This window comes from Medicago sativa, chromosome 8, assembly GCF_051527215.1.
Source record: "Medicago sativa cultivar Bolivia chromosome 8, Bolivia_mono, whole genome shotgun sequence".
Taxonomy (NCBI): Eukaryota; Viridiplantae; Streptophyta; class Magnoliopsida; order Fabales; family Fabaceae; genus Medicago; species Medicago sativa.
This window is the reverse complement of record NC_140756.1, coordinates 57,042,151-57,056,100: the sequence shown is the minus strand read 5'-3', so window position 1 is coordinate 57,056,100 and position 13,950 is coordinate 57,042,151. Positions and strand designations below refer to the sequence as shown.

The 13,950-nt window shown below is 36.9% G+C and overlaps 2 protein-coding genes and 1 long non-coding RNA gene across 3 annotated transcripts; 2 read left to right on the top strand and 1 right to left on the bottom strand.

Annotated features, from left to right (window-relative positions):
- Positions 1 to 584: 584 nt before the first annotated feature.
- On the top strand, positions 585 to 2,413 carry LOC146899812 (allene oxide cyclase, chloroplastic-like). Its single transcript, XM_085736146.1, has 3 exons — positions 585 to 938; positions 1,038 to 1,159; positions 1,785 to 2,413. Exons 1-3 carry the CDS (start codon positions 728 to 730, stop codon positions 2,193 to 2,195), a joined length of 744 nt encoding a protein of 247 aa, XP_085592272.1. The 5' UTR covers positions 585 to 727; the 3' UTR covers positions 2,196 to 2,413.
- Positions 2,414 to 4,926: 2,513 nt separating this feature from the next.
- Positions 4,927 to 6,250, top strand: LOC146899811 (uncharacterized). The gene is made up of 2 exons (XR_015021855.1): positions 4,927 to 5,677; positions 5,947 to 6,250. It is a non-coding gene; the product is annotated as an uncharacterized LOC146899811 (long non-coding RNA).
- A 1,344-nt stretch (positions 6,251 to 7,594) lies between these two features.
- LOC146899810 (uncharacterized) lies at positions 7,595 to 12,876 on the bottom strand. Its single transcript, XM_085736858.1, has 4 exons — positions 11,753 to 12,876; positions 9,573 to 11,532; positions 8,440 to 9,485; positions 7,595 to 8,267 (listed from the first exon to the last, which is right to left on the bottom strand). Exons 1-4 carry the CDS (start codon positions 12,874 to 12,876, stop codon positions 7,595 to 7,597), a joined length of 4,803 nt encoding a protein of 1,600 aa, XP_085592984.1.
- Between the last annotated feature and the right edge of the window lie 1,074 nt (positions 12,877 to 13,950).

Below are 13,950 nucleotides of genomic sequence, written 5' to 3'. Positions count from 1 at the left end.
TTCTTCTTGGTTTTCGTTCAAGCTTTTCAACTTCTTCTCACCTTCGCGTTCTCTCTCTATGTTTCACTTTCTCTCTCTAAGTTTTCAAGAAATGAAGTGAAATGCCTTGTTTTTTTAATATTAGTAACAAAATAAATAACAATTTTCGTAAATCACTGCAAAAATAGAGTAGCAGAGGACCCCTTTGTTTAAAATAATTGTAGTAACAAAATTCTTCTTTGTTTTAAATTCTTCTTGGAAAAATTTAAAATAATTGTAGTAACAAAATAAATAACAATTTTCGTAAATCACTGCAAAAATAGAGTAGCAGAGGACCCCTTTGTTTTCTTTCATCACTAAATCAAGTTTTCATCACTAAATAACAATTTTTTTGAAGAAAATTCAGAACAAATTTTAAAATGTTGAACGTAGACCGAAAAATTAATCAAATATAAAATTAAATTAAAAATAATGATGCAGTATAGTGGTGCCAATATCTATCAATTTCCATTAAACTCTCTTGAAAAGATGATGTTCCAATTTCCCAACGGAAGAAAATGTAGAAGCCACACTTCAATTTTCTAATCCACCGTCCATATTTCTTTGACCATGCATTGAACTAGCATGTACTGTATATTATATCTTCAGTGAAATATATATAAATCACCATTGCTTATATTATTCATCACACAAGCTAGTAAGAATCAACAAACAATATAACTAAGCAATTTTATTTTATCATCAAACAATGGCCTCTTCAAGCTATGCTTTGAGAACTATTCCATCTTCCTTTGTTAAACCAACTGCTTTTGCCACCACCCCAAAATCGTTCCTCACACCCTCATCTGCTTTCACAAAGAACCTAAGGATGAACACTGCATTCTCACAATCTTGCTTTTCTTCATTGCCTATGAAATCTTTTACTTGCAAAAGCCAAGCAAATGAGTATGCTGACACTGGTAATAATCATATTCATACCAAATATACGTGTTTTTCAAAAGTTTCTTGGTTTTTTTATTGATACATTTTTTTTTTTGTTTCTTTGATTGATTTTGCAGAAAAAGTTCAAGAAATGCATGTGTATGAGTTTAATGAGAGTGACCGTGGTAGCCCTCATTACTCGAGGTTAAGCAATAAAAGTATCAATTCTCTTGGTGACTTAGTCTCCTTCAGCAACAAAGTAAATTTCATTCTATTAATTCTCTTTTATATTTTTGTGATCAAAATTATTGGTAGTTTTTTTATCGGTTTAATTTCTTCGTTGTTCCATGATCTATTTCAGTATTTTTAAATAGGTTTTTGAACTTTGGATCTCTAAATTTGTTAGTAATTGTAATTTGGCCTATAAAGTAAAAAATGTTTTTAATTGGATCTCTCAACTTTTAAATTATTTTCAATGATGTGGTGGTGGACGGTACATTTAGTACTGCTTCAACATTTTCTTTTTGCATCCTTGACCTTTAGAGACATAATTACAAATGGAAAATGTTAACTTGTGCCCTTGGGGCATAAGTTAAGAAGACAAATGTGGAAGTTTTTGCTTGGAAATTGTGCATTCAATGCCTTAAAATGTCACTTACGATTAAAAATTGAAGGTTCTAAGACTCCGTTAAAAAGTTGTTTAGGGATCTAATTTTTTTTGTTGTTTTTGCTAAATGACCTATTTTAAAATTTCCAAATAATTTAAGGCTAGAGTGTAATTATATCGTAGTAGACTCATTAATTTGTGTCATTTAGATTGAGTTTTTCATTTTTTGTGAAAAAATGTTACTAATTAAAAGTTATGTTATTCTTGATTCATGCAGTTATACACAGGTGACTTACAAAAACGTATTGGAATAACAGCTGGTATTTGCATTTTAATCCAACACAAAGCTGAAAAGAATGGTGATAGATATGAAGCTATCTACAGTTTCCATTTTGGAGACTATGGTCACTTAGCAGTTCAAGGACCATATTTAACCTATCATGAGGACACTTATCTAGCTGTGACTGGTGGTTCTGGAATATTTGAAGGTGTTAAAGGTCAAGTGAAGTTGCATCAAATTGTTTTTTTTCCTTTTAAGATGTTCTACACATTTTATTTGAGGGGTATTAAGGATTTGCCTCAAGAGCTTGTTGGTGGTAAGCATGTTGAGCCTTCTCCTGCTGTTGAAGCTTCTCCTGCTGCTAAGGCTCTTGAGCCTCGTGCTGTCATTGCTGGTTTTACTAATTAGTTGATTTAATTGGTGGTTTTAGTTTTGTAAGTGGTGAAATAAAAGTGGGGTGATGATGGATTTTGTAATGGGGATATTTGTTTTTTGCATTGTTATGCTTGGGATTAGTAGTTGTTTGACCAAATATGAAGAAAAAAATGTTGCAAAAGTACCCATGTGGTTGTCATCATTTAATTTCGACCATAAATTAATATTTCAGTTGGAATTTGGATCATAAATTAATTTTCCAGTAATTGCTTTATGTTTTTTTACTTTTAGTTTATTAACTTTTTCCAAACCATGTTTTAGGTAAAAAATTCTCAAATATGTATGTACTTCTAGTTATGCAGATAACCATGTTGATTTTGACACATGTATCCCACTTCTAATGACTAGTTTATTGTTCAACTTTGATATGGTGGACCTAAATCTTAGTATATTGCTTTTCTTTTATTAGTTTAATTCACTTATGATCCATTTTTTGATTATATAGAAATACAGAGAAATGATACCATTTAATGTTGATTTTGATGGCTGATGATGTGATTAGAATCAATGGCAATTAGGTACTGCCATAATGATCACAAATGTTGAACCAAAAGTTAGATATGAATTAAGAGAGGTAGACAGATAAAGAGAGGTCTATGGCTTTGCCTACATCAATGTCGGTTAAATCAAGACTTTTTTTTTTCTTTTTTTTTACAAAAACAAGTTTAAAGCTTTATTGAAAGTTTATTTAGCTAAAAATGTCAACTTAAGAATTCTAAAGGCAAAACTTACTTAATAAGCAAATCAATTCTTCAACATAAGAAATGCTAAGATCAGCAGAAGATAGTTATTTACATCATAAATTCATAATACAACACTGTTCATATTGGAGAACATCTTTCGGGTTGCAAGATAGGTTCTAAAACAACTAGTCAAAGGAAGTGCTTGATATGGCTCATCAAATGACCCCTCGAAAGGTTTGATCAGACATATGTAAAACACATAATTTGAATAGATGAAGTATAGTGATGAAATGATTGAATGAAAAATTGTATTCAATATCACTTCTACATTCTATTACAATGTGGATCTTATTTTTATATACTTGATATGTTCGTTAGTGATCAGAGATTGGCAACGGCTGCGTGCGGTGTTTTGGAACGGTGGTGGTTTAGTTTTCATGGCGGAGCGAAAGATGCTTGTAAGCACGTTAACACTCCAAGGCCCAAGTCAGTGTGAGAAATGAGGTTGTATATGTGGGAGTAAGTGTCAAAATGAATCATATCTTGGGGATGATGTTGTGTCACCCTTATATAGGTGAAAGAGACCTTAACGACTTCCGTAAAACGTGGCACCTCATCAGAGAGCCGTTGGAGGCTACATGGACGATGCAGAAGAGACGGAGGTGTGATCCAGTGCGGTGGTCCACACTAGAATTAGCGTGTTCTCTTAAGGTATTACGCACTGATTGGGCTTAATCCACGCGGCTTTGGATTGGGCGTTCTAGCCGATTCAGAGCAATACTCAGTCCTCCATTGCATAAGTTAGCTATTAGTCACTAGCATCCTTGTAACTAACATAACATAACAACATATACAACCACTACTATCATTTAAACTACTCTACAATATGGATGAATTTTATCGAAATAAAACAATTTTTTTAAATGGTCAATGTTAAAATTATTAGGATTATGCATGGAGTTGGTTTCGAAAGATCGAGTTCCATATCACTATGCTCCTTAGCTCCTCCACATCGGCCACCAAGTCATCTTTATATCCCCTAAACTCAATAATTTAGGCTTAAATGTAGTTTGATCCTCTTATCATGGTCAATCCTCAATTTTTGTTCCCATCATTTTTTATTTCGCAATTTTGGTTCTTAGTAAACCTGTTGAGCCTTTCTCTGTTGTTAAAGCTTTCCCTGCTGCTAAGGTTCTTGACCAAATATGGAAAAAAAATGTTGCATAAAAGTTTTGAACATTTTTTTTCCTGTGAAGGAAAGTCCAAGTGGTTGTCATCATTGAATTTGGATTATAAATTAATATTTCCGTAATTGTTTATTGCTTTATGTTCCTGTAAGTAATATGACTCCACCTACAATTGTTTCACACCACACATTATTATAATATATAAGCTATGAAGCACAAACACTTCTCGGATTAGGTGTGTCCTGATGTCGGACACGTGTTCGACACCAACACGTTATCGATATTTGTAATTATACTGGATTATGTGATTTTTTTAAATTATTAGTGTCCGTGTCGTGTCCCGTGTCCGTGTTCGTATCCGTGCTTTATAGTATATAAGTGTCTGACACCAATGTATTTGACTACATTTACCTTTTAAGAAATATATATATATATATATATATATATATATATATATATGACTACATTTAATTAATTTATTTTCTCAAATTATTACAAGTGTCAGTGTCGTATTGAGTGTATGTGCAAATGTTTCATAGGTTGAAACTAAAAATAATGAATTTACTGTAATTTTCTTTCTAAATCTTGCATTATATTACTGCCTTTGATTAGTATTGTACTGATAATCTTGGACAAACTCAAAAGTACAAGGTTTTGTTTCTATTACAAACTCAGAAGTACAAGATTATGTTTCTAGTGCAAATTGGGCAGTACAATCCTAATTAAACATATTACTGTTCTTTTTGAAGCAAGAAGATAGTACCAATGGATGAAGGATTGTGTACATTGAGTACATTCTCCATAATAGTCAAATATGAAACCAACTAACCAAATAATATTATTATACATGTTCTTAATAGTCAAATAAGACCCGTGCGTCAGCATGGGTCATGGTTCTAGTCTTTGTTAACATTGCTAATGACATTGCAAACCCTAAACCTAAATGGTTTTGGCTCCAAACATTCTTGACCGTTTGATCAAATCTTTCTGATGGTTTACATTGTAAATAACAAACCCTTTATTTCCATCAGTTTTCCAATAATGGTCGGTCAACAGTATGAATAGAGTGTTTTATGGGAAATTACAAGCATTTACTCTCATCTATTCCCCAAAACCAGGTGATGCTGCTGTAATCAAAGACAAAGAATATGGGAATAATGGCTCTGCATTTCTCTTTGGTAACAATCATCGGTTCACACAATTTCCACTTTCTCTCCACACAAATTTCATTTCGTTTGTTCTTCTTCTTCACCCTCATCGCCTCCACTTCCGGCAACCTCACCTGAAACCACTTTGAGAACGATGAGATTGAGAGCTAGAAAAAAATTCCAATTCTAATTCAAATCTGAATCTTAACATCATCCCCATCTCCACACTGAAACTTTGATGGCGAAAGAAACTTTGATGCGGCAGCGGCAACATAATGAAACGAAAGAAAATAAGAAGTGAAGGTTGATTGGATTTCTTAAATGCGAAATCTGATGGATCGAAGATGGTGGCGAAAGAGTGACTGTTCGATGGAGAAGACCAATTGTCTATGTGGGTTGTGTATGCAGTGTTCATTAGTTTCTCAAAGGATTTACATGTAAGGAGTTGTTTTTAACCCCTTTGTTTCTGTGATTTAATAACTTTGTTTGAATTTGTTTACGGCGTCTCAAATCAGGGATGGAATGCTACTATATATTTGTAACATGGATGTTTGTTTTTAATTTTTCTTTCTACAAAATATTTATAACATGGCTTTTTGTTTAGGTATTTAGGTATTGATATGTTAATGTTGATTATTATATAGTTTGTGATATTATTGATATGTTAAAAAAAGAAGGTATTGATTTGTTGTTTTGTGAGTTTCAGTTTGCATTGGGCTTGGCTAAAAGGATGATGCCAATTGTCTTTTGTACACAAGAGAAGAGGTTATGAGAGTATGTACATGCTATATAATTACTCGGTGGGGAGGGGATGCACTCCAAAACCTGCATAAAACTATGATTGCAGTGCTATGTTTAATTTAGTGCTATCAGCAGTGGATACATGAAGGAAATTAAACATTAGTGTTTGATTGTGACTAAAAGTGTAGCTGTATTCTAAATTTCAATGTAAGAAGCCTGAGATTATGCTTAGAGTTTATGTATTAACGAAAACAAGCTATTATAGAATAGTTGGATTTCTTAAGTTTTTGTTCTTATTGTTGAGCATATGCCTCTTCAATTTCTTTTGATTCTTAATTCTGGTGACATTTAAAACTCAAGTTTTTGTTCTTATTGTTGAGCATGCGTGTTATGCGTGTACCAGGTAACCATTGTTTTCGTATATTTTAAATGGTTTATATACAGGAAACACATAACTGTGTGACTGTACATTTTTATTGGTCCACATTTAGACATCAGTAAATTATTTTGCTTGGTAAATATTTCCTTAAAGTTCGGCTGTTACAAGTCAGTATTACGTACCATGATTCACCATGTGCATCCCATGGTCAGAAAATTCCTCCTCTTGATATTCACCTCTATGTACAATTGGCTATAAAGTAAGTAGCTTTGTTTGGGGCATGTTAAGATCTGAAAATCAAGTTTAGTAGTGTCACGAATGTTTGTAAATGTAAAGTGAGCATTGCAAGTTAATGAAATTTTGTATCATGATTTTTTTTTATGTTCCTGATGGTTTTTTTTTTCCTAATAACATTGGAAGTTCATTTTTGTTGCCAATGGGATAGAAATTGGATCACTTCATATGGTTGCATATAAAATGTGATTTAATATGATTACCCTGAAATTGGTAATTTATGGTTTTTATACCAGTTCAGATTTGGTTAGCTCACTATATTTGTTTTGGCATGTGTTTGATAAACTAGAGACATGTCTTGAAGGTAGGGTTATATCAGGAAGCAAGGTTGGAGAGAAGGTCTACATACCAAGATTGTCATTGACACCGTCTGATACCAGAATTCCTTTCAAATATCAACGCAGACAGTTTCCTATATATGTGTGTTTTGCAATGACTATAAACAAAAGTCAAGGACAATCACTTAAGCAAGTTGGCATCTATCTTCCACAATCGGTCTTCTCGCATGGGCAGCTATATGTTGCATTATCACGTGTTACATCAAGGGATGGTCTGAAGATATTATTAACGGATGACAATGAGGATTGTATTAACACCACTTCAAATGTAGTGTATAAGGAGATATTCAAAAAATGTTCGACCCAATATTGTATGCCCTTAAATACTGTTTATGTTTATTTATTTTATTATTAATGTAATGAATAATTTCGCAATATTTTTAGCTTCTCCATTTTTAATGTCCCGGGCGGTAGCACGGGTAAAAGATTTAGTTGTATATAAATAAGATAATTAAAACCCTAAAATCAACAAAACTCCGCTGCTGCTTTTCCCATGCTGTTTCAGAAGAGTCGGAGTCGTACCAAATTCAACTTCGCCGGAAAACACCGCACTACTTATCCTTCTCAAGTGACTTTTTTTTTTTTTTTGAGCAAAGGCAAAACTACGACATTTCATTCATAATTAAAGGGTACAAGTAGGAAGGTACATCATTAAAAATATGGGGGCGAGGGTAAGATAAGGAAGCTCTAGCTATAGAGTGAGCAACCTCATTTGCTTGCCTCCTTACATATTTGACAGAAAAATGACTGTGAAAAGACAACAATTCGTGACAGCTACTAATGATGTCTCCGACTTCATTCTGAGGGACTTGAGTAGTATTGACTGCATCTACAACAAATCTGCAGTCGGATTCAAAGGTTACAGAATGATAGCCACGCGCAGCAGCAAGCTTAATTGCTTCCAATAATCCTAGTGCTTCAGCCCCAGTTGGAGATGAGGAAAAGAAATCATAATTAGACATACCAAGCACTAACTGACCTGTCGAATCACGAAAGCAAAGTCCATAACCAGTAATAGTGTTGTTGTTGAAAAGCGCACAGTCAACATTACACTTCATAGTTGCCGGTAATGGTTTTAACCACTTAGATTCTTTATGTGTACCCTGACTCGGTTGTATTGCTCTTTGCATGAATTGCCACTCGTTTAAAGAGTCTTTAGCTCTACGAACAATGGTTGAAGGAGGAGTGTCAGAATTTTCCCATAATTTGAAGTTGCGGCTCTTCCAAATACTCCAAAGAACCATAGAGGCCAATGATTGTTGCTGAGCGGTTAACCTGTCAAAGAGGCTGAACAGAAGCGTAGTGCAGTCATGAGTAGTATATATAAGTTCAGATATGACATTATCTAAATGCACTAATTCCCAACAACTTAAAGCTTTTGGACAAATAAAAAATGTGTGCAAATGTGTTTCAGCCATAGTGTCACATGTGACGCAGGCATCCGAACAGTGGACCCCCCCTCTGAATGAGACTTGTGCGCATAAGGAGACATGTGCGAGCTAGCCTCCAAAGAAAGGAACGGACTTTATGAGGGACTTGTTGCTTCCAGATTTTGTTCCAATTTATCTGCATCTCTGCTGGTTGTGCTTCAGATTCGGCAGCAATGGACATACACCTTTGATATGCAGATTTGACAGTGTAGATTCCGTCCGTAGTTTGATGCCAAACGCGGATATCAGCAAGCTTGCGTGTTGGCAGCGGTATGTTAAGTACAGCAGCAGCATCCTGTGCGGAAAACAAGTTGTAGATCACATTTGAGTTCCATGATAACAGGTCTTGTGACATTAAGTCCTTAACAGTGAGGTCCTCCATATTTAGGGGTGGAGGCGTGGATGGCTTGAGACCCGGAAGTGTACGGATCCACGGATCTGTCCAGACATTGATTTGCGAGCCGTCCCCAATTTTCCATCTATAGCCCAGCTTAATAAGGTTCTGAGAACTCCATATACTCCTCCATGTAAAGCTTGGATTGTGGCCAATGCTAGCTTCCAAGAAATCCCGCCTAGGGAAATATTTAGCTTTGAGAGTGCGTGATAGTAAGGAGTTTGGATCATTTAGGAGTTTCCATCCTTGTTTTCCTAGCATAGATAGATTGAACGCTTCTAAGTTGCGAAAGCCTAGACCTCCCATGGATTTGTGAATTGTGAGTTTATCCCACCTCAACCAATTAATGCCGCGACTTCCATTTTTCTTAGAGCCCCAATAGAACGAGTTCATTATTCTTTCTATTTCTTCACACAAAGAGGAAGGAATAAGAAACGCACCCATGCAATAAGAGGGGATAGCTTGGGCAACTGATTTAATAAGCACCTCTTTGTCCGCTCTAGACAACGCTCTTGCACTCCAAGCCTGACACTTCTTCCAAATTCTATCTTTGATATAATTAAATATAGACTTCTTACTTCTACCTACTAAGGACGGGAGGCCTAGATATTTTCCTTCGCCAATACTTCTTGTAACACCCAAACAATCAGATATGGAAGTAATTATATCAGGAGTCGTGTTTTGACTAAAGGATATAGCAGACTTACCAAAGTTCAGGGACTGTCCAGAGGCTGCTTCATAGCTTAGAAGAATATCCTTTAGACAGTTCGCTTCTTGAGGAGTAGGTTTACAGAAGATGAAACTGTCGTCTGCAAAAAGGAGATGACTGATAGGCGGGGCTGATCGACAAACACGCGCACCATGAATGCTGCCAGTTTGCTCATGGTGCTTCAATAAAGATGAGAGGCCTTCGGCACAAATAATATATAAGTAAGGCGACAGACAGCCTTGTCTAAGGCCCCTTGCTGGATTTATCGGGCCTATACGATCACCATTAAAAAGAACGTGATAGTCTACCGAAGTAATGCACATCATCATCCAAGATATCCAACGATCACAGAAACCTAATTTTCTCATAACCGCTTCAAGATAGTTCCAACTAACACTATCAAAAGCCTTTGAGATATCGAGCTTTAATGCGACCTCTCCTGATTTGCCTTTGCGCTTACACCTCATATAGTGAAGGACTTCAAAGGCTGTTAATGCATTATCCATGATAGACCGGTGCGGTATAAAAGCGGCTTGCTCCGGAGAAATGAATTTTCCAATAAGAGGACGGAGCCGGTTAGCCAGAACCTTTGATATAATTTTGTAAAGTACATTACATAATGATATTGGACGGAGGTCCTTTATGGTCTCTGGATGGACCCCCTTTGGAGCAAGAATAATATGAGTGTCGTTGAGATGAGGTGGGAAAGACCCTGCTTCGAGCCAAGAGCAGGCTGTGGTGTAGAGCTCTTCACCTATGTCCTCCCAAAAGAATTGGTAAAAACCTGGATTTAGGCCATCTGGCCCCGGTGATTTGTCTGGGTGCATGCTGAAAGCTGCTTCCTGGAATTCCTCAAACAAGAAAGGCTTTGTGAGTATCTCGTTATCTGTGCTTGAAACACAAGTCTGGACGTGAGATGTAACAACACTGTGATCCCCTTGAACAGCCTGGAAAATGGTCGAGAAATAGTCATAAACATGTGCGCTCATCTCTTCATGGGAAGTGAGCCAGGCCCCGTTAGGATGCCGCAGTTTGGTGATGGTATTTTTCTTGCGACGAGCAGTAGCTTGAGCATGAAAAAATTTGTTGTTCGTGTCTCCGTCTCTCAACCAAAAAACTTTCGACCGTTGTCTCCAGTAACTTTCTTCCTGGAGCAATAAATTGGCGAGTTCTTTTTGAAGCTCTAAAAATTGTGAACCTTCAGGCTCGGCTAACGAACTGCGAGAATCTTCAATACGCGCACGCAGCTGCTGAATACGACTATGAAAATGAGGATGATTAGACTTACTCCAAGATATCATATCCTCAATACAGTAGCTCAATTTGGTTACAATGTTGTTGGACGGATAATAGATCCAATTTTCTTTGACAACATGAGCCAGGTCAAGTTCCAAAAGCCAAGAGTTGTTAAAACGGAAGCTTCTATAAGGGGAGCGCCAACTGTTTTGTTCGAGCTGCAGCAGTATAGGCGTGTGGTCTGACATAGGAGCAACCAAAGTTTGCAGCGTTGCTTGTGGGAACAAATCTTGCCAAGGAACCGTACATAAAGCTCTATCAAGCCGAGCTTCCTTCAAATCATTAGTACCAATACTTTTGAACCATGTAAATTGATACCCCAATAGTGGAAGATCATAGAGACCACAATCATTCACAGCATCTTTAAAGCCTCTGATGAGCCAGGGGGCGCGGTCAGGTCCTCCTCTCTTATCTGTCGGTGATAAATGATCATTGAAATCCCCTATTACACACCATGGAATGTTTGACAGAGAACTAAGATAGCGGAGCAGATCCCAAGACTCGCGACGTCTACTAGAATCAGGGAAACCGTAAAAAGCAGTGAGGCGCCACTCACCTTTAGTAGAGTCTTGGATGGACAGATTGACAAAATTTTGAGAGTAATTGAGTATAGAACAACTTGCAGAATTATTCCAGAGGACAGCAATGCCTCCGCTCCTCCCGATACAATCCACAGAAAAATAGTGATCAAAGCCAATGGAATAACGCAAACTAGAGATTTTATTATCATTGCATAAAGTTTCAATAAGAATAAGAATGTCCGGTTTATAGACTCGGACAAGGTCTTTGATACACGGAACTGCCTTAACATTTCCAAGGCCTCGGCAGTTCCAAGATATGACATTCATGACCCCGGCAGGCCTGGGAGCCAGGCTCTGCCGATAAAAAATGACCGGTGGTAGACGAGTTTTTGTTTTCTGAACTGGTTTGCCCGATCTGCATAGGTGTTGTCTGCAGGTTGTTGTCCTCCGGAGGGGTGTGAGTAGCATTCTGGTGGCACTTCACTGATGAGTCAGCACTCATATCATTAGCATTAAATTCAGCTCTGGACCGTTTTGCATTTGTAGTAATCACAGTTTCTACGTTTTCCTCATTCAATGCCTCATCATGGGGGGATTTTGTTGTACCTGAAAATTCATTGCTCTTTGATGGGCGCAGTAAATGTGGATTTTTAAGCAAATTAATCGGATTGACCGTTGTTGAAGTTGGGATAGCTGCATTCAATGCTGGACCGTTACTGATGTCTGCACCTGCAGAGCCATTTCCGGCAGACACGGACGGTGGCGACCACTCTTGACCCTCCTCTCTCAGCCACTTCGATCGTCGTCCTGCATTTCTCTGCCTTTCCACACGTAGCTCTGGTCCCCAATGACGGACGCCATCGTCATTTGTAACAGAGTAGAGCTTTTCACAGTAATCTTCATTGTGTCCAAGGGTACCACAATAATAACAAAAATTTCCCAATCTCTCATATTTGAATTTCACCATTCTTGTCTCCCCGCCTGGACGTTTTATCTTCTTCTGGCGCTTGAGAGGTTTAGTGACATCGATGAGCACACGAATTCGCATATGAGACCTGAGATGGTTGGACTTATTTTTGACATCATATTCCAGGAAATCACCGATGAAATTGCCAAGCTCCTTGCCTACTCTTTCAGTCATAAAGCCTGTTGGAATGTCATGAATTTGCACCCAAAAGGGTACTGATTGGAGAGGGATATGCTTAGGGGGTGTGTTATCCGGGAGGACATCAAGAATCAGTAGGTGGTTATCGAAATACCACGGCCCTTTCTTCAGAATGCGCTGCATGTCACGGTAGTGGAAGAACTTGAATGTGAAAAGGTTTGGCTCTATCTCTTTGATATCGACTCCTCTACCAGGATGCCAGAACTCAGCGATTATTTCCGTCATCATGTATCCCCGAATGGGTTTGTTGGTGAGAAATCGCCCTACAAGGGAACAACTGCTGTCAATGGATTGATTAGGAATATCGTCGTTTGGTATTTCTAACTCATCATCTTCGTCACTCAGGGAAAGGTTTGATATGGAAGCCATTGGGTTGAAACAGGGAAAAAGTCTTCTCACAAGGAGAGAATGAAAGGAAAAGCCTTCTCAAGTGACTTAAACAAACAAAAATGGTAACCATAATTTTTGGGACTAATCCAAATTGTGTGCCGTAATACTTGAGTTATACACTCATCCCTGACCTACTTGTCCTTTTCATCCCACTATGAGGCTTTGTTTTGCACTTATCTATCTAGTGCCTTCTTTTTCAAGTTTGCTTGTACTATTACTTCCCTCTTTGATTCAAGAAACCTACCATTACATATATCAAAATTGTTAATATAGAGTTCACCATCAAAATGTAAGATATGTTCACCATCTAAATTGACACCACACTTTAAATGTCCACAAAAGAAAAAGGAAAATAAAAATGGTGGTTGAAACATAATAAGAGTAGAGTTTAACAATAATATTCAAACCTCTCCACCCACACCCCTTCCATTGACACAACCTTTCCCTTCTTCCATCATTTTGTTCGAATTCCGTTAGGATATGTATTTACGCTTCATTAGAGGGTGGCCTCTCTCTCTCTCTCTCTCTCTCTCTCTCTCTCTCTCTCTCTCTCTCTCTCTCTCTCTCTCTCTCTCTCTCTCTCTCTCTCTCTCTCTCTCTCTCTCTCTCTCTCTCTCTCCATTTTCACATTGAACAAATACCAATAGGAAAAAATAGATGAAAACATACAATAAATATAATTAGAAAATAGAAATACAAAGAAGTTAAAGATTAAAATACAATAATAACAATGAGGAAAATTTTTAAAATAATTGTAGTAACAAAATAAATAACAATTTTCGTAAATCACTGCAAAAATAGAGTAGCAGAGGACCCCTTTGTTTTCTTTCATCACTAAATAACAATTTTTTTGAAGAAAATTCAAAACAAATTTTAAAATGTTGAACCTAGACCGAAAAATTAATCAAATATAAAATTAAATTAAAAATAATGATGCAGTATAGTGGTGCCAATATCTATCAATTTCCATTAAACTCTCTTGAAAAGATGATGTTCCAATTTCCCAACGGAAGAAAATGTAGAAGCCACACTTCAATTTTCTAATCCACCGTC